Source organism: Hoplias malabaricus, chromosome 4 (assembly GCF_029633855.1).
Source record: "Hoplias malabaricus isolate fHopMal1 chromosome 4, fHopMal1.hap1, whole genome shotgun sequence".
Lineage (NCBI taxonomy): Eukaryota > Metazoa > Chordata > Actinopteri > Characiformes > Erythrinidae > Hoplias > Hoplias malabaricus.
Genome location: NC_089803.1, coordinates 12,445,834 through 12,472,036, shown reverse-complemented (window position 1 = coordinate 12,472,036; position 26,203 = coordinate 12,445,834). Strand labels below are relative to the sequence as shown.

Below are 26,203 nucleotides of genomic sequence, written 5' to 3'. Positions count from 1 at the left end.
AAGAAAAACTACTTTTTATGTGTTTGATGAACAGCTTTTTTCAAAGTTAGATTAAAAAAAAAATCTAATTTAAAACTGTTAAAATGTTATTTATTACTTTAACTGCCCCAAAAGTTCTCATATCCCAGCTCATATGATTTAACCTGATAGATATTTTTAATCTTTGCAATTTCAGTTTTAGAAATACATCAGCATGTAAGTGCTTTTTCTTAACTTATAGACTTTCAGGGTGTGACCAAAGGCAAGGTAAGAAGGCACACTGAGAGGTCAGTCCAGAAAGAACATATATGTATTCATGGCAACATGAGCCCTGAGCTGAGGGATCGTCATAGTGTTTACGGTCCACTACACTGTTACTCTGAACACAGTACTCATGGTCCACAATGACTGGCAGCACCTCCTCTGGGTCCGACTGGATGGGTGGTGTGCTGGGCTGTGTGTGGTGCTGCTGAACCCCAGACCGTGTCTGTGGTATAGTGTAGCTGTTCCACTGAAATAAGGAGGGAACTGTTAAGCCACGTTAAGCTGTTTCCTTATAATGGGTTTAAATGGGAAGAAAAAAGCTAAACATACTTTATAGTTTCTGTTTGAGTTACAGGTTAAATATTTCAGCAACAGAGAGCACTTATTATCAGTAGTAATTGATCATTATGAATATTATTATTATTATTGTAGCGGGCAGCAAGGTGGTGCAGCAGGTAGTGTCACAGTCACACAGCTCCAGGGTCCTGGAGGTTGTTGGTACAAGTCCCGCTCCGGGTGACTGTCTGGTGTGTTCTCCTCGTGTCCGCATGGGTTTCCTCCAGGTGCTCCAGTTTCCTCCCACGGTCCAAAAAAACATGTTGGTTGATGGATTGGTGACACAAAAGTGTCTGTAGGTGTGTGTGTGTGTGTGTGTTGACCTGTGAAGGATTGGCGCCCCCTCCAGGCTGTGTTCCCGCCTTGCGCCCAATGATTCCAGGTAGGCTCTGGACCCACCGCCACCCTGAACTGGATAAGGGTTACAGATAATGATTGAAAAAAAGTGAATGGCTCAGTTGTCACCAAAATGCCTCCACACATGAAGAGGAGACATTTGGAGTCTACTGGAGACTACTGAAACTCACACTGTGATAAGAGTTTTGAGGAAGAGCTGAGCTCTAAGATCACACCAAAGTGGACAAGGATGGATGTGTGCTATTAATTCTTTACTTTACTAAAACATAACTGTAGTGGTTAATACCCATACAGAAAAAGATGAGCTTGTTATAGACAGTTTCACCAGGCTGTGATATGAAACACAGTGCTGTAATTTTATTAAAAATATACAATGTTTAGAGTTGGTTACATGGTACACATTTAAATGACTTTGAGTGAAAACAATAGAATCATCATCTACAAAGAATGAACCTAAAAACTGAGTTTTACATTATTTTTCAATCAATATACTTCAGAGAACAATTTCTACTGAGTTTATATGTTCTAAATGTTTCCCACATTACATCAACTAGAAGTACATTTCAAAATCAGTGATTTTATATATTTACATCAGATGCAGAATCATGTTGCTGTGTTGTTCCTGAAAGAACCAGGTTACGCTCCATTAAGCGGGTCTCTACTTTGTGGTGACTAGATTTAAAATAGGTATTTACTGGGTGTCACTGTAACAGCTGATCTATGATCTATGTACAGCTGGACAATTTCACCTTCATCACCTTCCAGAAGAATTTAATTTGATGGTAAGACCGCTCTTAGTCTGGGTCCTTCCCCTCCACCTCTCTGTCCTGAGGGACCAGGAGATGAAGCTCCAGAGAGTTCAGCTGTTGGGTTCCTAGGACCACTCAAGCCCCTCTACCACGACAAGGCGGCGATCTACAGAAAGGGATTCTGAAAAAATTTAATTAGACATTCTCTGTTCACTCCCAAACTGTGGTAAAAGTAGCCTGGTATCATCAGAAAAAGACCCTCACTGATCCATGTGTTAAATGGAGACAGAAGCACGGCAAGCGAGGGGGGATCCATGCTAGGCTAAGAGCTAACCCGAGCCGGCAGGCTATCCCTTCTCTCTTTCTCTCCAATGTCTGCTCGCTGGATAATAAACTGGACTACATCAAACTTCAGAGAACTACACGGCGAGAATACAGAGACTGCTGTGTTTTTGTTTTTACGGAGACATGGCTCAGCGACAGTATTCCCGACGCCGCCATTCAGCTAGATGGGCTAGCCGCATTTCGAGCCGACAGGGACCCAGCGCTATGCAGTAATACTCGCGGTGGTGGATTATGTGTCTATATGGTGTATGGTGTAAGAACTCTGTGCTGGTCTCTGCTTATTGTTCACCGTTAGTGGAGTTTGTGGCTGTGAGATGTAGACCTTTTTATTTACCTCGAGAATTCTCCGTTGTTTACTTAATCGCAATCTATATCCTTCCCGATGCAAACACAAAACAAGCGCTGTGGGAATTATACGAGGCCATAAGTGACTTCCAAAACACACACCCGGATGGACTGTTTATTGTTGCTGGAGATTTTAATCATGCTAATCTCAAGAAAGTGTTCCCTAAATTCCACCAGTATGTGAATTTGCTACAAGAGGAGCGAACACGCTGGATCTTGTTTACAGACGCGTACAGGGCAGAGCCCCGCCCCCACCTCGGACACTCAGATCACATGTCTGTTATGCTAAGTCCTGCATACAGACCCATCATCAGGCGATCGAAACCTGTCCTGAAAGAGGTGAAAATCTGGCCATCAGAAGCAATCTCTACTCTTCAGGACTGTTTCGAGTGCACTGACTGGGATATGTTCAGAGAGGCTGCAACTTACAGCAACACAATCAACCTGGAGGAGTACGCATCATCAGTGACCAGCTACATAGAGAAGTGCATCGATGATGTGACCATCTCCAAGACCATCACCATCCGCTCCAACCAGAAGCCGTGGATGAATGCAGAGGTGCGTGCGCTGCTGAAGGCTAGAGACGTTGCTTTCAAATCAGGCGATAAGGCGGCCCTGAGAACAGCAAGGGCCAAACTAGAGCTATCAGAGAGGCAAAGCGTACACATGGCCAGATCATTCACAGCCACTTTCAGAGCAGTAGAGACACTCGGCGCATGTGGCAGGGCATCCAGAGCATCACCAGCTACAAGACTACACCACCTGCTTGTGACGGAGATGCTTCCCTACCAGACGTGCTGAACCATTTCTACGCACGGTGTGAGGCACAGAACAACGTAACGGCGAAAAATTCCACTCCTTCTCCCAGCGACCAGGTGCTGTCTTTTACTGCAGCTGACGTGAGGAAAACTCTATGCAGAGTCGACCCGCGGAAAGCTGCTGGACCAGACAACATTCCTAGCAGAGTGCTCAGAGAATGTGCAGACCAGCTTGCTGATGTCCTCACTGATATCTTCAACATCTCTCTTAGCAGCGCCGTTGTTCCAACATGCTTCAAGAACACCACCATCTTCCCGGTGCCTAAGAATTCTTCTGTGTCCTGCCTCAATGACTATCGTCCCGTTGCACTCACATCGGTCATCACAAAGTGCTTCAAGAGGCTCGTCATGAGGCACATCAAAACCCTATTTCCCCCCACACTGGACCCTCTACAGTTTGCGTATCGTCCTAACCGTTCAACGGACGATGCCATATCCACCACGCTCCACCTGGCACTCACCCACCTGGACAAGAAAGACACATATGCCCGAATGCTGTTCATAGACTTCAGCTCAGCATTCAACACCATCATTCCTCAGCACCTGATCGGGAAGCTGAATATACTGGGCCTTAACACTTCTCTCTGCAACTGGATCCTGGACTTCCTGACTGGGAGACCTCAGTCAGTCCGGATCGGTAGGAACACCCCCAGCACCATCACACTGAACACTGGAGCCCCCCAGGGCTGCGTGCTCAGTCCACTGCTGTTCATATTGCTGACCCATGACTGCGCAGCGATGCACAGCTTAAATCATATCATCAAGTTTGCTGATGACACGACTGTGGTGGGTCTCATCAGTAAGAACGACGAGTCAGCATACAGAGAGGAGGTGCAGCGGCTAACTGACTGGTGTGAAGTCAACAAATTGTCTCTGAACGTGGAGAAAACCAAAGAGATGGTTGTAGACTTCAGAAAAACAAGGGGTGAGCACTCGCCGCTGAACATTGACAACTCTGCTGTGGAGATTGTCAAGAATATCAAATTCATTGGTGTTCACCTAGCGGATGATCTCACCTGCTCCACTAACACCAGTAACATCAGAAAGAAAGCCCAGCAATGCCTTTACTTTCTGCGAAGGCTGAGGAAGGCTCATCTCCCACCTCCTATTCTCACCACTTTTTACAGAGGAGTCATCAAGAGCATCATGACCAGCTGCATCACTGTCTAGTTTGGGAACTGCACTCTGGCAGATCGCAAGTCCCTCCAGCAGATCGTGAGTACAGCTGAGAAGATTATTGGTGTGTCTCTTCCCTCCATCACAGACATCTACACCACTCGCTGCACCCGCAAAGCGCTCAGCATTGTGGGAGATCACACACACCCTTCACACACACTCTTCAACCTATTGCCCTCCGGAAAAAGGTATTGAAGCATTCGAGCCCTCACATCCAGACTCTGTAACAGCTTCTTCCCACATGCTATCAGACTCCTGAACACCTAGAGACTGAGACTGGACTGAAGAAGTGCACACACACACACTTCTTCACGCAAACACTGGTCTGTTGGACTGAAAATTAGTGTACTGTTTACACATATCCTGTTTACATCACGGTTACATCCAGTTACCGTTTACAGCACAAATACACTTTAAATTGTCTCTCTCCCCCCGTACTTATGGTTTTGTATTGTCTTGTATTTTACTGTATGGACATTGTTTTGTATTTTCTTAGCCATGTCTTTTGCACTTTAATGTGTATGCACTGTTTTATGTTGCACTAGCTTTGCACTAGTTGCACTTTAATGTTGTGTATTGTCTTATGTAGCACCTTGGTCCTGGAGGAACGCTATTACGTTTCACCGTGTACTGTAAACACTGTATACTGCTGAAATGACAATAAACTTCTTGAACTTGAACTTGAAATGCTCTGTCCCTGATGAAGTGTCCATATTCAGTCCAGTGTTTATTATCATTATAAAATGGCTTATGACTGATTCTACACCAGAATCTCAGACATCACTGCTGTGTTCTCTGGTCTTTCACAGTGAACAATGACTGGGGGAACAAGAACAACCTAACAACTGACACCTGAAGACTAATTAGAGCTGCAGATATAATTTCCAAAGCAGGACCCAGCTCAGTATTCCCTCAGACGCCCTGGAGTCCAAGGGAAAAAGGGATGAATGTGATGATGGATGAGAGCGAGTGGATCACTCCTGTATTACCTGCAGAAACAGAGATGATTTAAGAGTGATGTTCAGTTCTTTGATACAGATGTAGGACAACACTGAACACATTCAGTACACACTACAGCTCTGTCTCTCTTTACAATGTTTTTACTTAAGGTGGTATTGTTGAGTTGTACATGTTGCTTTTTGAGAATTCAAGAAGATTAACTGGATATTCAATATTCTTAAAAGAAAAAAATTAAAAGAATTACCAACTATTGCAATAATCTACAGTGGTGGGTAAAAACTAAACCTTTATTTTGATTCTTCTGCAAAGATTATGAACATTGCTTGTAGATGAACATCCTGAACCTTGATGAAAGTGTGGTATTCGATTTACTGAGAAACATCCCACATGTTCAAATGTTTCGCTGGACAGAACAGTGGCTATTTGGCTGTTTCACACACATTCAGGTGTGACTGTAGATTCGACGCTGTCACAATGGCAACCTGTCTTCATTTCATTGTGGGCTACTTATTAAAAATGAAACATCAGGCCACTTTATGTAGTCAGATGAAAATGGTTTAATTTTTCTCATAAGAAATTTGACTATTGTGGAGTTTTAATCTTTGGGTCACTTCATAACTTCGAGGTTGGTTTTGAGTGTATTTCTGGGATGAACAATAGCTCCTTTTAGAAGTTATTAATCCCCCTCCTCCCTTTTGTATTCAACTTTCGGGCCAAGAACCCTTCAGTGGATCAGTCATAATAAATCATTAATAATAATTAGTTATAACTAATTCCACTAAATCTATATCAAATATGGTGAAGGTAAAAACACTACAGATGGTTCCTGTGGTAGTCCACACCATCTCAGGTTTGTCATGATCAATTTCTTTGAAATAAATTAGAACGATAAAAATAATGAAGTTTAGATAGAAATTAACATTTGATAATATTAATAACTCTCCACTGTTGAACACATATTAAAGTTGACATATTAAAATTATTATAAAATATAAAATTATTAATTAGACTTTAATACATTATTTTTAAATAGTAAAATATCTGTTTTTCTATCTCTCTATAATTCTACATCAGCCCTGATCTCCTCACCATCAACAGAGAGCTCCACACGCTGGAGAAAAACAAGTTTAGACTGAAGAGCTTTCTTCCTTCGTTTCACCACCAGGTAACTCTCGTAGACTCCTTCATCCTCAGCTCTAACGTACTTCAACACCAGAGAACAGTTCCCCTTCAGCAGTTGATCTTCAGGAACGTCCACACAGCCTTTGTACTCCTCACTCTGATACAGCTCCTCTCCTCTTCTCTCCAACACTGTCTCAGTAAAGGTTCGCCATTCCACATGAGGACTCTGACTGGACGACTGTTCACTGGACACCTTCCTCCAATCACAAGGAAGAACAGCTGAGGAGCCCACTCTGACACTGATGGAGATCTGAGATTCTGCAGATACAGGCCCTGTACAATAAATAAAATATAAATCATTAGAGAATCAAAGGTGACTTTTAGGAGGATGTTTGGGTTGCAGGGGTGTTGGTTGATGGTTGTTAAAGCGCAGGGGTGTCCAACCTGCAGCTCGTGAGCCATATCCATCTCTTTTCCTGTACAACTACAGCTCTTCTTTTCAAAATAAAACATATCTATACAATGATTTTGTTCACAAATGGTTAATATCTTTTCCCCCCCTTTTTCCATTTGGTACAGTAAGAAAAGTAATGGGATATCCTTGGCCTAATGGTTAGAGACCCGGCTTGGTACTGGAAGGTTTCTGGTGCAATCCCCAGGACCAGCAGGAACATCCATGGCTGAGGTGCCCTTGAGCAAGGCACTGAACCCCCAAACGCTCCCCGGGTGTCGGAAACGGCTGCCCACCGCTCTGGGTGTGTGTTCACAGCCCCTAGTGTGTGTGTGTGTGTGTCTTGACTGCCACAGATGGGTTAAATGCAGAAGACACATTCCGTTGTAAGTTGTACAATGCTAAGTAATTACACTTTTCATTTGCATTAATTCTCCCACTTTTCAAATTTTTAATTTGTACTCGAAATTTGAATTTCAGATAAAAGAAAATCGTGAAGTACCTTGTACTCGTTTCTTGTGGAAAACTGTAGATGTGCTTCATCTCCGGGTGACTGTCTGTGAGGAGTGTGGTGTGTTCTATCTGTGTCTGCGTGGGTTTCCTCCAGGTGACTGTCTCTGAGGAGTGTGGTGTGTTCTCCCTGTGTCTGCGTGGGTTTCCTCCAGGTGACTGTCTGTGAGGAGTGTGGTGTGTTCTCCCTGTGTCTGTGTGGGTTTCCTCCAGGTGACTGTCTGTGAGGAGTGTGGTGTGTTCTCCCTGTGTCTGTGTGGGTTTCCTCCGGGTGCTCCGGTTTCCTCCCAAAAACACATGCTGGTAGGTGGATTGGCGACTCAAAAGTGTCCGTAAGCGTGAGTGTGTGTCACCCTGCAAAGGACTGGCGCCCCCTCCTGGGCATATTCCTGCCATGTGCCCAGTAATTCTGGATAAGGGTTACACACTATGAGTGAAATATCTTCTTTCATCCCCTCTTTTCCTCAAGTAGCCCTTGCTGCTCGCCAGGCTGCTATTGTAAATAAAAATATGTTCTTAAAGACATGGTTAAATTACAGATTAAAATAAGCTAACAAAAATAACGAGTTTAAACAATGTAGTAAACTAAATGCTGATATATGGTTTTCACCGGACCTAGATGATATTATACCTTTACAGAGCCACACATGCAGGAGCAATTAGCAATGGATTTATCGGATTATCGTAAAAGGAAATAATGGATATGAAAATACTTGAGTTGCCTGATAGCTTAACACCTAAATAAACTGTTTAACAATACACTAAGTAACACTGATATAAAGTCTACATTTATCAAGCAACCAAGGTACTGGAATATTACAGTAACTACCTACTAACACACCAGCAATGATCTCTGATGTCTTTACAACCCCAAAGAACAGGCAAACCCCCACTCCCACCCCACCCAAAAAAAAAAAAAAAAACTCGTTTAATCACCTGTGCAGGTGGTGAGTGACAGGATGAAAACCAGAAGGTAGCTGCTCATATTTACAGCTGGAGGATTAAATGAAAAAAGTCAGAAGGGCCCCATGTACTTAATGAAATTAAACTCACTCTCAAATGGTGAAAAACATTGACTTGTTTTTGCTGTTTCTGTTACAGATTACTTCAGGTGGACCTGACTAAATTAGTGAAACTGCATGAAAGTAAACACAGATGGAAAACACTACAAAACTATACAACTTGAGTTTCTTTACAAACAGTAAATAAACACTAGACAAGTTCAATAAAAGAGAGTCAAGGACATTCATCGAGGGGATCCTTGAGTTGATGTCAGCCAGTCTGCTAAAAACGTCTGAACGATGTGTGTATCAATAATTTTGTGAGCTTTCATTGGAGTCCTTGAGTTAGTTAGTTAGCTTTTAGTTTACAACTGTATTTTGTACAATTTGGGCTTTGTACTCTGAACTTTAGGATACATGTGGTTGTTTGTGTTTAGCATCAGTTACGACTGATGATATTTATGCATAATATTTTTCAGTGTTCAAAAAAAAACTATTGTAAGTAGAGGTCTATGTGAGACTGACTTTTAATCCTGATTTACACGACTGACTACACTGATTAATGTTGGAGATTACTGCACACAGCGCTGCTTCTCACAATGAGAAAATAATAATAATAACAATAATAATAATCAACGATAGTTTTAAATCCTCTAAGTGGAGTCTGAGTCATTTGAAGGCGTGTCTCGAGTTGAGTCTGAATTCACTGTTTGAGCGTCGTAGGTGCGACTCGAGTCCTAGTCTCAGACTGTGTTCCCATCTCTGGCTTCAAAACAGAGAGTTGTAGTGCTGTCTAACTCTGAATGTGTCACAGCCTGTCAGTCGGCTTCTTCAGGTTAATATTCACACCTGCATCTCTGCTTCCTGTTTTCAGTCACCATGTCACTGAGACACGTTTATACATGTTTAGACACTTCATTGGACAGCATAGTGAATATGTTTCTGTTGTAATCCCCTTGTTATAATCTAATCATTGGTTACCTGATCATTAGCACAGAAAGGAATAGGACTTACGTGTCGTTATAGAATCACTCCTTTGATTCCTCTCCGACAGGTCTGTGGAATAAAGTATGAAAATTATATTAGTGAGGGTTATGTAGAAACGTATCAATTACACCATTACATCTGATAACTATTACTGATAAACACTGTGAATTAGAGAAAATATTCACTCTCCTCATGCTACTTTCACAATGCTACGCTCAGGTGGATCATTGAGGTGATAAGATAAATCAATTTATCATTTAAAACAAGATATATATATATATATAAATAATTCTAATTAAATCATGAATCTTTATCTGCATAACTTTATGGATATCAGTCCTGATCTCCTCACCAACAGAGAGCTCCACACTCTGGAGAAAAACACGTTTAGACCAGAGAAATCTCTTGCTTAGTTTCACCAGCAGGTAGCTCTCGTAAATTCCTTCATCCTCAGCTCTAACTTTCTTCAACACCAGAGAACAGTTCCGTTTCAGCAGATGATCTTCAGGAACGTCCTGTAGTATGATATGATGAATGTGTTATTAATTTCTAATAAGAAACTGTGACTTTCCGAGAGTATTTTAATACCCAAACTTTAGCTAGTCTCAGAGACATCTCCACACAAGCCAGATCGGAATTTGAGATTAGCATCCAGGTCAGGCTCATAAAACCTTACTCCAGGACGTTCACGACCCAAGGTCCCAGGGTTTAAGAGGAGAATCTCTGCAAAATGCAGAGAGACACACAGACTCAAACTTGATTAAAACTGTTCTCTCACACAATTTGAAAGATTGTTAAACAAAACAATCACAAGCCTTACTTCCCATTGGTTTAAAACAATTTGAAGTTACATATGTGCACAACTGTTTGAAATTAATCCCGTTTTGACAATCAAAATAGGTGGAACTAATTTACATGTGTTTAAAGTCATTTTTGTTTTATATGAATTTATGTAGAACCAAGGTAGCTACATACTATGTGTTTAGTTGGTTAATAATTATATAGAACATGGTTGTCTTTTTCTTAATGATATTACTTTGTGTTAACATATAATCGTTTATATTGCAAAGTATGATTCAGAATCCTGGGATATTCACTCACCAGGGATGGTCAAGTCTTTGTCTTGTCAAGTGTCATAAATTCTATGTGATACCACTACCAAGGTACAGGAAACAGCCAATCAGGAGCAAGAAAAGCTCCAATTCTCCCTCATTGAGGACGAAACAGGTATTCAGGGCGGGTTTTCTTAACTCTGGTTAAAAACCTGTGGCGCCAAATGACATGGGATTTTTCCCCTTTTTCTCTGCTGTTTGACTCTTCACTTCAAGGCTCCAGACACTTGGGGTGTTATCTCTTTTAGCCTTTTTCAAGGCTAAAGAGTAAAATGACCTGAGTTTTTGAAATGACTCTGCAGGCGTCAGACTCATGGCTTTCTTAAACAGTCTTGGGCCTTTAAAGCGTGGTCCAGATAGAAACTACAGATTAAGAAAAGCTATAGTTTAACCCTAGCGAAATTTCAACACCACACCCAGAGACTGAAGGAAACCTTAGACCTCTGACCCTCAAAAGGACGACAACTCCACAAAGAGGATGGCCGCAAGCCCCCTCAGAATGACCTTCTGAGATGAGGCCCCAGGAGAGACCTGCTTGGACTGTCTCTCACAAGGCGGCAGATCAATGACGACGAAGAATCCCCACAGAGACCTTCAGAACACCACCAGCCCCGACGGATGTGTCTGAAAGCCTCTGGAGAAAAGGAACGCCCGCGGCTGCAACCTACAAGTCCCACATCTGCAATTCTCCAGGAAGTCGTGTCGGAAGGCACTGTCAGCGACATGCTCCCTGTCCATCTCCCGATACGTAAGGTCACATGGTCTCATGTTTCTCATGGCTCAATGTTAAACTTAATTTAAAAACATGGGAATTGTTTAATTACTAGAATAATTACTGTGGAGTTGCAGATGGGTGCAACTCTGTTGGTGGATGGTAGGTGGAGGGTGTTGCCGCAATATCCTATATGCAGTGTGAACTTAGTTAATGAATACTATGAAGAAAGGTCATAATTAAAAACTGTTTTTCACAATGAAAATAGGACGAGAACTACATTTTAAAAGGTTGTAAAAGACAAATATGAAGAAATGTATTATGTGTTTCATCAATAAATAAAAATAACCATAATGTGAAACACTGATAAATGCCCTATAATTTCTAGTTTGAAAATCATAAAAAAATCGTCCTGTGAAGGACTGGCAGGTAAACAGATTATAGTTTATAGTAGTATATATAGTTTATAGTAAACAGTTTATAGGTAAACAGATGTTATAATGTAGAGTATAATTATTAATATTATTATTAGTAGTATTAGTAAAAATATAAAATATATCAATCATATATAGGCAAGGCAAGGAAAGTTTATTTATAGAGCACCTTTCATGCAGAAGCAATTCAAAGTAATTTACAGAAAAAGAAACAATTAAATTAAAAGAAAATCAAAAATTAAATAAAATCATAAATGTCCAATAAGACAATTACATAAAAGGAATAAAATGATTAAAACAATTAAAGAAAAGAAATAAAATGCTGTTACAGAAAAGTGCAGAATATTTTAAACTGAGCTGTAAGCCTGCTCAAAGAGGAATGTTTTCAGTCTTGATTTAAAAGTGTCTAAAGTCAAGCTCTTCTAATATTCTCAGACAGCTGGTTCCATTTAAAAGTGGCATAGTAGCTAAACGCTGCCTCTCCATGTTTAGTTTTGACCTGAGGCAGGACTAACTCTAGTTCCTAAAGATCTGAGAGCTCTGCTCGGCTCATATCTCTGTAGCAGATCTGATAAATACACTTGTCCTACCGCATTTAGACATTTATAGAGCAGTAATAACACCTTAAAATCTATTCTGTAACAGACTGGTATCCAGTGTAATGATTTGAGGATGGGGTGATGTGATCTCTTCTTTTGCTCCTAGTGAGACTCTGGCAGCTGCATTTTGAATCAGCTGAAGCTGTTTAATGGTCTTTTTTGGAAGTCCAGCTAAGAAGCCATTACAGTAATCAATCCTGCTAGAAATAAATGCATGGATACGTTTTTGTCTGTTTTAGTCAGATAATCTCTAATCTTACTGATGTTCTTAAGATGGTAAAATACTGATCTAGTAACCGCTTTAATATGAGACTAAAACTGATTTCATTAATACACCAAGGTTGCGAGCCAGTTCTTTAGATTTGAGGGCCCTCGAGTCCAGATACACAGCCAGTCTGTGTCTCTCATTGCTGTTCCCAAATAGTACAATCTCAGTTTTATCTTTATTCAGCTGCAGAAATTTGTGTCCCATCCAGTTTGTGATGTGTTCAAGGCACTTGCTTAATGAGTCAACTGGGCCAGAGTCATTTGGAGATAGGGCCATGTAAATCTGAGTATCATCTGCATCAGAGGCGATTGCTCTAAGACTGCAAGGGAAGCTCAGCTTCCCCTAAAATGTCAAAAAATAAGTGATCAAATATATACTGTCGTGTGTACATGTCATTGAATAAATATGCACTACAACGCGCTCAACTTTTGTTCAGAATCAGCTTCTTATCACTGGTAAAGACGCGGCTTTCCCGCAGCTTCACAGTGATTTAAACTGTGGATGCTGAGCGTCCACAGAGTTCAATAGCGAAGCAGCGAAACGAGACGAGGCATTGGATAAATGCTGGGCTTTGTCCCGCCCATCGGGCGCTCAGCATCTCTGGGGGTCTATGGGGCAGTGGGCTGACCTCGGTTGGCCCGGACGCTCAGCTTCTGCATGATGATTGGATGATCTGTCTGAGGCTGAATCCCTTTTTGATTGACAGCGAAATGAGCGAATCAGTGATCCTTTGGTGTAAAGATCCGTGGGAGCATTAAATTTTCATTCTGTTCTGAGTTGAACCAGAGACTTTCCAAAACCTCTTAGCGGCATTTTCTTTGTTAAAAACGACTAGCGTCAAATCGAGCTTCTATTTCTGGTGGGTATTTTGTAGCTGCTTGTGTTTGGAGACTGACTTCTACCACTTTTTCTGACTTCTATTGCACTTTCTGACCAGCGGGTGCTGCTGAGCCCCTCCACCGCCAAAAAGCACTCACAGGCAGACACATGGGCCAAGGCCGTTTAAGCAGCCTAGCTCTGCTGGCCTTTGAGAGGACACTAGTCAAGTCCCTGGAAAATACGCCTTGTTGGTACAACAGGGTCACAGATCATTTTCTTGAAAAGGAACGGAGGGTAAAATTTACTTATAAATAAACCTACACATTTTATGATGTAGGACGAAATTGAGCTTCCCCTCCTTGAAAGATCAGCATCCGCCATTGATCTGTATAGCTATGATAGGACAGCCCATAGTCCTGTAGAATCTGGCCAAGAGGAAGCATGTATAAATTAAATGAAAGTGGACCAAGAATAGAGCCCTGGGGGACACCACAGGTCACTGGCATGTTCTCTGAAATATTATTTTCTGCCTTCCAAACGAACCACTTCAGGACTGTTCCTGAGAGTCCAACCCAGTTTGTGAGTCTATCTATAAGATTCTTATGGTCAATGGTATCAAAGGCAGCACTAAGGTCAAGAAGTAATAGAAGAGATACCTTTCCAGCCTCTGTATTTAAGTGGATGTCATTAATTACCTTGATTAGAGCAGTCTCAGTGCTGTGATTAGACCAGAACCCGGACTGGAATTTGTCTAGGCTACTGTTAATGGACAAGAAACTAGTGATTTGCCTGAAAACTATTTTCTCAATGATTTTTCCAAGGAACAGTAAATTAGAAATTTGCCTGTAGTTACTTATCAGAGATTATTCTAAAATTTTCTTTTTTAGAAGAGGCTTTACAACTGCAGTTTTTAGTGAGTTTGAAAAAACCCCCGACATGAGTGAGGTGTTTACAATGTGGAGTATGTCTGGTTCTATAGTGTGAAACACACTCTTTAAAAAATTGTGAATGATTTGAGATGATTAACTGTGTCGATTAAAATTTTATTATCAACAGTACTGAACTCTGACATTTTAACTAAGGAATTTTATGAGGTGATGAAGAGGGTACAGACTCATTGTTGGATATAGATGTACTAATCGCTTGTCTGATATTCTGGATTTTAGTGTTAAAAAAATAACGCAAACTCATTACATCTCTCAGTTGATACTAATTCAGATGCCATTGGTGTGGGTGAGTTTGTGAGTTGGACTTTGGACCACGGTGAAGAGGATTTTGCTGTTGTTAATGTTATTGTTGATGATTCTAGAGAAATAGGATTGTCGTGTTTTGCATATTGTCGCATTGTATTCACGTAGCTTTATAGATTTCTTTGTGAATATGAAGACTTTTTTTACGCTATCTGTGTTCTGCCTTGCGACACTCCCTCTTTTGGATTTGAACAACAGAAGCATTTCTCCATGGTGCTTTCTGTTTGCAAGACATAGCCTTCATTTTAACTGGCGCAATCTCATCCATAACACTGACAATTTTTGTATTAAAACTATTCAGCAGATCATCAACAGAGTTGGATCGTTCACATGGTGTAATGCACATTTTACTCATGAAAAGTGTAGCTGTGCAGTCCTTTATAATCGTTTTCTTGACACAAACTCTTCTGTCTCTGATGACTGGTGAGGCCCACAAATCAAAGAACACACAGTAATGATCTGACAACGTGACGTATATAGACCCGTGACTCTTCATGAATCTATATTTGTATATTTAAAAGTAAACATATAATACTTATATTATATGAATGAGGTTTTATTTTGTATTTAGGGGAAGATTTTGAAAACCATATCTGTGATAAAGATAAAAAATGTTCTTTTTAGACCGTTCCCAAAGTAATTAAAATTTAGAAAATATCAAAAAGTTCCAAAATAGAACCTTCCTCCTCAGGGAGGCGTGCTCGTTCCGGAAGTGTTGCAGAAACCAGTCGAGTGAAGTTCAAAGCAAATCAAAGTATTTATTTACAATACTGGATCCAGGAGAACTAATACATAAGAAACGCAAAGTGCCCTTTCCACGCAAAGTTCTGACCTCTCCCCCCATCTGACTCCAGTTTTATAGCTGATATGACGTATACCCTGCTTGCAAGGCGTTTCTGACTGATTAACATATATTAATATGCATAATAAGACATGTTAGTACTCATGTTTCTCCGTGCAGGTTTCCCATGCACCTGTGACCCCAAAACACTCATCATGCCCTTCTGACAAGTACCTTTCTTTCCCACACTCCTTTTCTGCCACCAAAATTAGAGGAGTCACTAATGGACTTAAGGTCACTGAGATGCCCTAAAGTTCAACTCCCCCTTTTTGCTAACACTTGTAATTTATATGAGCTTGGTATGGCCTAAGTGCAGATCTGTTCAATGTTAGAGGTCTAAGAATTTAGAAAGGTGCTAATACTGAGTCAACATGCCAGTTAGTGTGCAGATTCTAAACTGTTTAAATGCATGGTTAAATACTGGTTAATCATTCATATGAGTACATATAAGATACAAGATTTCACACAATTATAAATGCTTAATTTTAACTAATCATTTAAGGATATTTGTCCACTAACACAAAGTAATAAAATTATTTTTCACAACAGTGAGGACACGACTCCAACTTCATATGTCTTGTATTGATTGTAGATGATGATACTGCAGTTGCTCCAACTGCATCTGTTGCTTTAGCCAAAGCCAAATCAGAAGTTAGCATGTACAAACTCATGGTCCAAAATCTGAAGAAGATTGAAGCTTTGACCAGAAGAAAGATACTTTCTTAGAACTCTACTTTGTGAGGGTGAGTGGACTTACTGATTGGCCATGAGTCCTGTTCATTTACCATTAATTTATGTCATTTTAAGTTTTTGACCAAATGTACATCCTTGTATAAATTCTAGGTGGATTTAGGCCATAGATTCACATTTGGGTCAAACCAACACAGAACTTCTATGGGGCAGTCGTGGGCATGAGGTTAGAGAAGTGAGCTTGAGATCAGTTCAATTCCCAGGAGTGCCAAGGAAAGATTTATCCATGGCTGAGCATTGCCCTTGAGCAGGGCACCTAGCCCCCAAACTGCCAAGGTGATCACAGCTTTCTGCTCTGGTTGTGTGTTTACTGCCCCTATTGTTTGTGAAGAGTTGCTCACAAGTGTGTGTTCAATACCACGGATGGGTTAAATGGAGAGAAATAATTTTCTTAAGGAGATCAATTCTTCTTTTTCTTAGTCAGTCAGACCAGCACAGTGATTATAGTGTTAATGATGTGCACTCTACATATATATATATATATGTACATACACACACAAAATCAATATATAGTTAATGTGCCATGAATGATTGATGTTTTTAAATATTACATGCCTATAATAAAACTACAGGTTTTCTTTTATTGCTGTTTTTAGTTTATGATTAACTGAGACATTATTTAACCATTTAATAACACTTCAGATTGTTTTAAGTAGTTATTATTTACATGAAACATTTATTAGGTTTTATTGAATACTTAATAACATCAACTACTGTCAATAAATAATGAGTTAAGACATTACTTAATCATTCATTGACGTCTATTATTGTATTAAAAGTTGTTAATTAAGGTAACCTTAGTGTAAAGTTAATCATTATTATAAAGTTTGCACACAGGAAAGTGTAATATTACTTGAGGGAGTCTACTATAGACCTAGAAGCAATATGAAAATGGGCCAAATCATGCTAATTCAACCTGCTCTGAACTTTTATGTTGTAATAAATGCTTTTCACACGTTAACTAAAGGAATTAAGTAGAATATTTACAAATGTCTATTTCTAAACTGTATTTTACACACTACTCTTAGAAGAAATCTGCATGGATATTAAAGTAAGAATACTTTCTGATGAAGTCGCTGGTAGCTAGCGAAATAAAATGGCAATTTAGAGCATCGCCAAGCTATTCTTAAGTAACTATCAATGGTGAGTGCATTATAAATCATCACTGCTTGCCATTTCTATCTTACCTGGTGTAATGATTGATTGATTGATTCCTTTATTAATCCCACAGCAGGGACATACACAAAGATACAGAAGTAAAGGGACAGCAATAATAAGATAATATGGTATGTTTATAATATAATACGTTTGCAAGTAGCATTTCCATTAAAGCAAAGCTTAGAACACCCCAACCTCTAAAACTGAGACGACACTTACTACAGCAGTTTTATATAAACAATGAACAGTTGGTTGGGAGTGTCTCCACTGCACGCTTATCTTGCTGCAGTGATAAGCAGGCTTGGCCTTCATGGCAATTAGAATATAGTCGGTTTTGATGTGTGCTGAGGTCCTGATAGCCCAGGTCCATGGCTCCTGCGCTCTGAGAAACAAATTTCTCCACCAACGTTGATCTTTAACCTTCCAAGGGTATACAGTCCAGCCACAGAAATAAGGATGAATGGTGATGATATGGCAAACGGCCAGAACTGTCTCTTCCCCCAGCTCCAGGAGAAGCTGCTCTGAGTCCCGGCTGTGCTCCAGAGCATTGGAAAGCCCCTGCAGGACGTCCTCAGAGTTGGTCGGCTGTCTCCTCACCTGCAACAAGGTCTAACATGAGAGTTTGTCAACTCCACACTGTACCCATGTCCCTCATCCGTTTGTTGGATGATCTCCTCAGGCTCCTCTGGGTCAGACTGGATGGGCGGTGTGCTGGGCTGTGTGTGGTGCTGCAGAACCCCAGACCGTGGCTGTGGTTTAGTGTAGTTGTTCCAATGAAATAAGGAGGGAACTGCCCTGACATTTAACGTCCTCTTTCTCTGTGATTTACTGATAATTTTGATGCTACTAAAAGCTATGTCTGCTGAATATCGTGTGACTGATTAAAGTGAAACAATCTCATCTCATTTTGTTTAACGACTGAAGACAAAGTTCAAACTCTTTTGGAAAACAGTGGAAGATCAAAACAGAGTCAAATAATCTTTAACTGTGGCACAGTAGAACACAATAGTGACCGAGGAGGAAAATAATGATCTATAGCAATTAATTCTGAAGCCACGACTTGAAAATAAAAAACAAAATTCCTTGAACAATCAGTGGCATCTAGTATCACAGTTCAATCACACGTCTCCAAATCCCCAACAATTACACAACTCAGCTTTAAGGATAATTTTACATTGAATGTGACCCAATCACATTAATCCCTCACTCAGTTCTACCTTCTGTTCTGGGTGAACGCAGTGATGTTTTTGGACAGATCTCTGTACAGTAAAACTCTTCCCACACTCTGAACAGTGATACGGTTTCTCTCCTGTGTGAATGTGCTGGTGTGTTTTGAGACTATCCTTTCGAGTAAAACACTTCCCACACTCTGAACAGTGATACGGTTTCTCTCCTGTGTGAATGCGCTGGTGTGTTTGAAGACTACCCTGTTCAGTAAAACTCTTCCCACACTCTGAACAGTGATACGGTTTCTCTCCTGTGTGAATGCGCTGGTGTGTTTGGAGATTACTCTGTTGCGTAAAACTCTTCCCACATTCTGAACAGTGATACGGTTTCTCTCCTGTGTGAATGCGCTGGTGTGTTTGAAGACTACCCTGTTCAGTAAAACACTTCCCACACTCTGAACAGTGATACGGTTTCTCTCCCGTGTGAAGGCGCTGGTGTGTTTGGAGATTACTAAGTACAGTAAAACTCTTCCCACACTCTGAACAGTGATACGGTTTCTCTCCTGTGTGAATGCGCTGGTGTGTTTGGAGATTACTAAGTACAGTAAAACTCTTCCCACACTCTGAACAGTGATACGGTTTCTCTCCTGTGTGAATGCGCTGGTGTTTTTGGAGACTACTCTGTACAGTAAAACTCTTCCCACACTCTGAACAGTGATACGGTTTTTCTCCTGTGTGAATGCACTGATGTGTTTGGAGACTACTCTGTACAGTAAAACTCTTCCCACACTCTGAACAGTGATACGGTTTCTCTCCCGTGTGAAGGCGCTGGTGTGTTTGAAGATGACTCTGTTGAGTAAAACTCTTCCCACATTCTGAACAGTGATACGGTTTCTCCCCTGTGTGAATGCGCTGGTGTGTTTGGAGATTACTCTGTACAGTAAAACTCTTCCCACATTCTGAACAGTGATACGGTTTCTCTCCTGTGTGAATGCGCTGGTGTGTTTGGAGACTACCCTGTTCAGTAAAACTCTTCCCACACACTGAACAGTGATACGGTTTCTCCCCTGTGTGAATGCGCTGGTGTTTTTGGAGACTACTCTGTACAGTAAAACTCTTCCCACACTCTGAACAGTGATACGGTTTCTCTCCTGTGTGAATGCGCTGGTGTGTTTGGAGATGACTATGTTCAGTAAAGCTCTTCCCACACTCTGAACAGTGATACGGTTTTTCTCCTGTGTGAATGCGCTGGTGTTTTTGGAGATTACTCTGTTGAGTAAAACTCTTCCCACACTCTGAACAGTGATACGGTTTCTCTCCTGTGTGAATGCGCTGGTGTGTTTGGAGATTACTCTGTACAGTAAAACTCTTCCCACACTCTGAACAGTGATACGGTTTCTCTCCTGTGTGAATGCGCTGGTGTGTTTGGAGACTACCCTGTTCAGAAAAACTCTTCCCACACTCTGCACAATCAGGAGTTTTCCTCTTGTGTTTACTCATCTGAATTTTTCTGTCAGATGTGTGGAGAGGAACCAAGCATGTTTCCTGAGAACTGGAGCTTCTGCCCTCCATATCCACACATTTAATCCCTCCTGATCTCAATAATGTGTTGTATTCCACTTGGAAATTTTTCTTGACGCACTTGTGGAAGAATTGTGGAACTGTTTTGGACAACAGGAGCCAGAGAAAATATCCAAAGAGATGTTATTCTGTCCTGGAAGACAAAGAAGACACAAAGATAAATTAGTTAAATTCACTCTCCCCTGGCGACCAATATTCTGCTGAATGTGTATTCAGTTTCACCTTCAGTACTGTAACTGAAACAAAAATAGGCCAGTGTTGCCTAATGGTGCAGGAATATAGCAACATCCCTATCTGTTTTCATACTTTTCAACGTTCTGAATGTTGGCTGGTTCTATTCCCATGACCAGAAAGAATATTGTGGGTGGAGGAGAGATAATAAAATTCACATTATTTAGAGGATGCTCCTTGTGTAAACAGTTCTGTTTGTTTTGCTCTGGTGGCAACCAGAGGAGGATGGATTTTGCTTTTTGACTTTCTTTTTTCCCCCCCAAGGTTTCTTACTTCTGCTCTGACCAAACTTCTCCTGTCACTTTTGTTTAAGCAGCACCCACTTGGTGCTAATACCCAGAATTCTGTGCAGCTTATTTGTGCAAACACCAATTCATTCTGCTCTGCAATAGAAAACTAAAAATCCAGAGAGAAAGAAAGAGACAGAAACAGAGTTTTAATGTTAGAAAAAATATTAAACAGCATGATTTTAAAAGCATCTACTCTTGCTGATCTTTTTCTTCAGTAAAACATGGTATAAACAGTGTGTAACAGTCTCTCTCTGGTCTTTATCTTCTGTAAAATGATCAAAAGTACAGAGAACTTTCTTCCTGACAACCTTGTTGATGAAGATGATGCCACAGCAGAGAAAGAGAGCAGGCATACCTCTAAAATGATGGGGAGAAACAAAAACATGGACAAGAAAGAAATTCCAGAATTGGAAAATACAATCTCATTTACAAATAAGTATTCAGCGAGCAGCTTCTTGTCTGTTGTGAAGGAAAGTTGGTGATCTAAAGGACTAATACGTTGTCTTAATTATTAAATATGGAATTACATAAATTAAAAAAATAATGATGTTTAAAGTAAAATATCATAATAATGATGAAATTGTGAAGCTGGTTCTCTCTGAGACAGTTGGTCTGTGTGCTCTGTGAGGCCTGAGAAAGCTTAACAGTGACACTGAAAGATCCTATTGTAGTTCATTAGAATTCTGGTAAACATCACATACACTTTTACATGAACAAAGGCTCTTACAAAAACTTCGTCTAATTATCAAAACACCTGCTGGACCCAAAGGCAGGGGTCTGAGACAGTGATAGCTTTAAGTTTTTATTATCAATTTACTTTATTAGCACACAGGGCAACTGTGAGAAAGGACCAGCTCAAGGCCTGAGACCTGAAGCCTGAGGTTGTTATTTGGTAAAACTTGTTTGGGAAATAATTAAAGCATTGTCTATACAGCAACCTAAAAATTCATGTAGTTTAGAAATAATAATGAAGGGTTGTGATGTATTTGGGAGGACAGGGAGAAGCTAGATAGGAGGATGTGAAAAAAACAAACAATGAATGGGGAGAAAAAGGAGTATGGGAAAGAGTAAAATGGTCTTGAGTATACATAAGAACCTTTTCTAAGAAGCACACAAACTTTCTTTTAAATCTAATAGTAAACAATGTCTGAAGAGTTAACCTGTTTTATGAATGATTTTTGGTATCTCTTTTCAGACTTACCGAGTTGATGTGATTTTACTTTATCCTGTCTAAATAAAGTAATGAACCTGTTCTCTTTTAAATCTGAAGCTTGTGTCTGTGAAATTTTTTAGTTATTGATTTTTCTATAGAAATAGTGATTTTTAATAAGGCATATACAAAGCTAAGTCAGGCTTAAAAGGAGAAAGCTTAGGGTGTAAAACCAATTGTTTCTTTGAAAAACAGTTTTTGAATGATAATTGGATTTAGGAAATCATGACACTGCCAATTTCATATTTCAATGTATTTTCTATTTATTGATTTTATTTACTGTTTGTATACATTGCAATTGCTCTATGTTTACACTGTTACAAGGCTGTATGAAAAGCACACTTACTAATACTACATTGTCAGATATATTGTCATTGTGGTGGTACCCTCAATTGTACATATTTGTACATTTAATTAGGGAACATGATTATATAATAATTGTAGATCTTAAAATGTGTTGATTTCATACACCCTATTTTATCTCCAGGACTATGTTTTTTTTTTGTTATGACATTTTTGTTATGACAGGTAAACAAGGGACGTCACTGGACGTTCAAAAAAGGTCTAAAAGTAGTCGGTCCGTCAAGGACATATTTTAAACGTCAGTGGACGTCCAAAATTAATTGAAAACAAGTCAGTTATTTCAGGAACAATTGATAAATGTCAACGGACGTCCGAAATGCGTTGAAAACAAGTCAGTCATTTCGGGACCGATTGATAACGTCAATGGACGTCCGAAATGCGTTAAAAACAGGTTAGTTATTTCGGGACCAATTGATAACGTCAATGGACGTCCGAAATGCGTTGAAAACAAGACAGTTATTTCGGGACCAATTGACAACATCAATGGACGTTCGAAATGCATTGAAAACAGGTTAGTTATTTCAGGACCAATTGACAACGTCAATGGACATCCGAAATGCGTTGAAAACAAGTCAGTCATTTCGGGACCAATTGACAACATCAATGGACGTCCGAAATGCATTGAAAACAGGTCAGTTATTTCGGGACCAATTGATAACGTCAATGGACGTCCGAAATGCGTTGAAAACAGGTCAGTTATTTCGGGACCAATTGATAACGTCAATGGACGTCCGAAATGCATTGAAAACAAGTCAGTTATTTCGGGACCGATTGATAACATCAATGGACGTCCGAAATGCGTTGAAAACAGGTCAGTTATTTCGGGACCAATTGATAACGTCAATGGACGTTCGAAATGCATTGAAAACAAGTCAGTTATTTCGGGACCAATTGACAACATCAATGGACGTCCAAAATGCATTGAAAACAGGTTAGTTATTTCGGGACCAATTGATAACGTCAATGGACATCCAAAATGCATTGAAAACAAGTCAGTTATTTCGGGACCAATTGCTAACATCAGTGGACGCCCGAAAGGCGTTTAAAACAATTCAGTTATATTGGGACGAACTGATAACATCAGTGGACGTCTAAAATGTGTTTAAACAAGTCAGTTACTTCAAGACCAGTTAATGTCAGTGGACGTCCAAAATGTGTCTGTTATTTTGGGACAAATTAATATTGTCAGTGGACGTCCGGAATGCGTTTTAAATCAGTTAAGAGACAGAGAGAGAGAGAGAATGTGTGTGTGTTTGAGAGAGAGAGAACCCCTCCCCTTCAGATAACGGTTACTCTGAGTTTGAATACAGCGTCAAAATAAGTTTCAGTGGATGATTTTTCAACGGTTTGTGGAAGCAGGCATTACTAAAACAGCGGAGGAGGCTCGTATATTCAGAGGTAAGTGATATTTAATCTTAATAAAACTTTCGTTTCACTCATTCTGGTAAAGTATAAGTATTTAAAGAGCTCTAGCAAAGCAACAGCTATGCTAGGTTAGCATCTCAGTGAAGACAAGTGAAGGAGTAGATGAGGATAATAGTTAACCCATTCTGTATAAAAAATTCAAAGTAATATTACATTATTAACAGTAATGTTTTTGACATTTATTTCAGCAGGTCTGGGTTGCAGTTACATGCAAGCCACCTTGCTAATAATGCGAATGTTAACCAAATATCAAAAGAAGTGCTGGGCTGGAAAGTAAAATCATACAATAACATTTGCGCAGGCCACATTTTCCCAAAGGTTTAACTGTGAAATATAAATGTTGTGGGGAACACTAATGCAAGTATGTATTTTATTATATTGTAGAAATAGTAATAATATTTTAAAACGTATTTGCTGTGGTCTGATTATTAATGAAAGCATACATGTTTTGAGTCAATACTGTCCATCCTCCAGCACACCTTGCATATGTCACTCAAGCAAAAGCTAGAAAATGTGCCACTTTTCAATGTTGCAGAGACTTGAAGGTTTCGGTAATTTTATCAGGCAAAGAAGTCAACAGCATTGTCACCAAATGCTCAGTGCTGGTAGCAAGTGAACCAACATCATGTAAGTATTATTGTATCTTTTTTAATTCTGAAAATATTATATATATGTATAATATTATAATATTTATAATATAATACTATAATATAATACTAGATTTATATTAGTTTTTTACTGTAAGACCATTATTAATATTCTATATATTAATATTTGTCTAATATCGTTTCCTTATTCTATCTTATTTGCCTCTGCACTATTGTCTTTATTGATATAATTCATTGGATTATTATAATAAAGTTGGTTGGTGGATGGAATCCATACTCTAACAATGAACAAAATTCACCAGTTCAGCAATGGATTTACAGCTGTACTCCCTAAAATACACATCGCCACACTGACATTGAGATGAGAGAAGACTTCAAAGCTTACAGGTTTGATTTAAACATTTGACCTAAATAATAATTTAACAATTATTGCATCAATGTGGCGTCTGTGCTTTCATTCATTCATGTATTCATTCATTGTCTGCTTGTCCTGTTCAAGGTTGTGGTGGGTACAAAATATTTACATACTACCTGGAGTCACTCTGCGCAAGGTGGGATCACACCCTAGACAGGGCACTAGTCCTTCACAGGGCACCACACACCCACAATTTCACTCACGCACTCTCACAATGGACACTTTTGAGTAGCCAATCCAATGTGTGTTTGGATCATGGGAGGAAACCAGGAGCACACAGAGGAAACTCATACAGACACAGTAAGAAAGCACCAAACTCCAGAGGGGGGCACCAATGTAAATTGATAGTTAATAGGTATGGGATCATTATTAAAGCATTTTTCTTCATGATGTATAGGCATTGACTTCAAGAATAAACTTGTTTTTCTTGACTTACAACTCTGACCCCCTCATTAAGTCTGATAAAATAAACTGTTGCCACACCAACTGAAATAGTCACAGTCAATGGAAAGTCAGTATTATGTCTTAGTGTGTCATGCCAAGTCTATTTCTGTTTTTCTGTAGGGTGAACGATCAGGACTGGGAAATTGATGTTTCCAGAGGAAGCCAGAGTGTGGTGAAAGCTGAGTTGAGGTTTGCTGTCATAGTGCAGTAGATGATGCCTTCTTCACAGACACCTGTATGTATCACGACTTCAAAATTGAATACCCTGCACACCTGAAAACATCATGACATTTCTCCAGAGATGCATTTTAAACATGGAGTTGCAGAATGTGACTCGAGTGATCAACCTCCTGTACTAAACCTTTCATGTCTCCACTGAAACAATGCACACAATTTCTGCATAGAAAGTTTACCTTTGCCAAACTCAAACAACACATTGGCCTGTGCGTGGACATGTACAGTATAACCTGTGGTATATGACTGCCAGTACACTATTTTCAAGTTTCGTTCTAACAGAAGATGTGTACTGAAAACACAAGCAACTATTTTCCTTCCACTGTCATATTTTTATTAATAAAATGTATTGGGTTAAACAGATTTAAAAAAAAGGTAAAATTTAATGTATATATTAAAATGTCAGTTTTGCGCATTTCTACTTCAGGTGGACTTTTATTCATTTAAAAATTTCTATATTTTTGATTTTGCCTTTTTACATAAGTAATTGTTTCATACACTGTTGATTATGGAAGGTCGCCAATCCACCTACTAACATGTGATTTGGACTGTGGGAGGAAACCCACGTGGCCACGGGGAGAACAAACACCGCCCATTATGCATATTTGTGTTAATAATTCTGGTACACTTTAGTCACCACAGGCTACAAAATGGTTTGTCACTGGGGTGGTATATATAAAGCTAATGTTAATGATACATTTTAGCCCCTTATGGTTCCAAGTACATTAACTAATACAAAAACATGACTACATAAAAGAACACTGAAAGGTACTGTATTGTTCCTAAAAGAGGTACAGCCCCAGTGACAAGCTTTGTACACTCTATACTTTGTACTTTGTTCAAATCTGTACTTCAGTTTCTTAGTATGCAAATTTTTGTTTCAATTACAAACA

At 39.7% G+C, this 26,203-nt stretch overlaps 1 protein-coding gene and 1 long non-coding RNA gene across 3 annotated transcripts in view; one reads left to right on the top strand and one right to left on the bottom strand.

The window, feature by feature from the left end:
• Window positions 1-17,421: 17,421 nt before the first annotated feature.
• The window catches only part of LOC136694606 (zinc finger protein 665-like), a 185,264-nt gene continuing 176,482 nt past the window's right edge, over window positions 17,422-26,203 (bottom strand). The window contains exon 11 of one of the 2 annotated variants that reach the window (XM_066668305.1): window positions 17,422-19,941. In XM_066668305.1, the coding sequence (XP_066524402.1) occupies window positions 18,534-19,941 (1,408 nt within the window). In that variant the 3' untranslated portion in view covers window positions 17,422-18,533. Of the gene's footprint in view, window positions 20,224-26,203 lie in introns of both variants that reach the window. The other variant, XM_066668306.1, reaches the window with a different exon arrangement.
• Window positions 23,943-24,659, top strand: LOC136694614 (uncharacterized). Its single transcript, XR_010802224.1, has 3 exons — window positions 23,943-23,970; window positions 24,145-24,236; window positions 24,520-24,659. It is a non-coding gene; the product is annotated as an uncharacterized lncRNA (long non-coding RNA).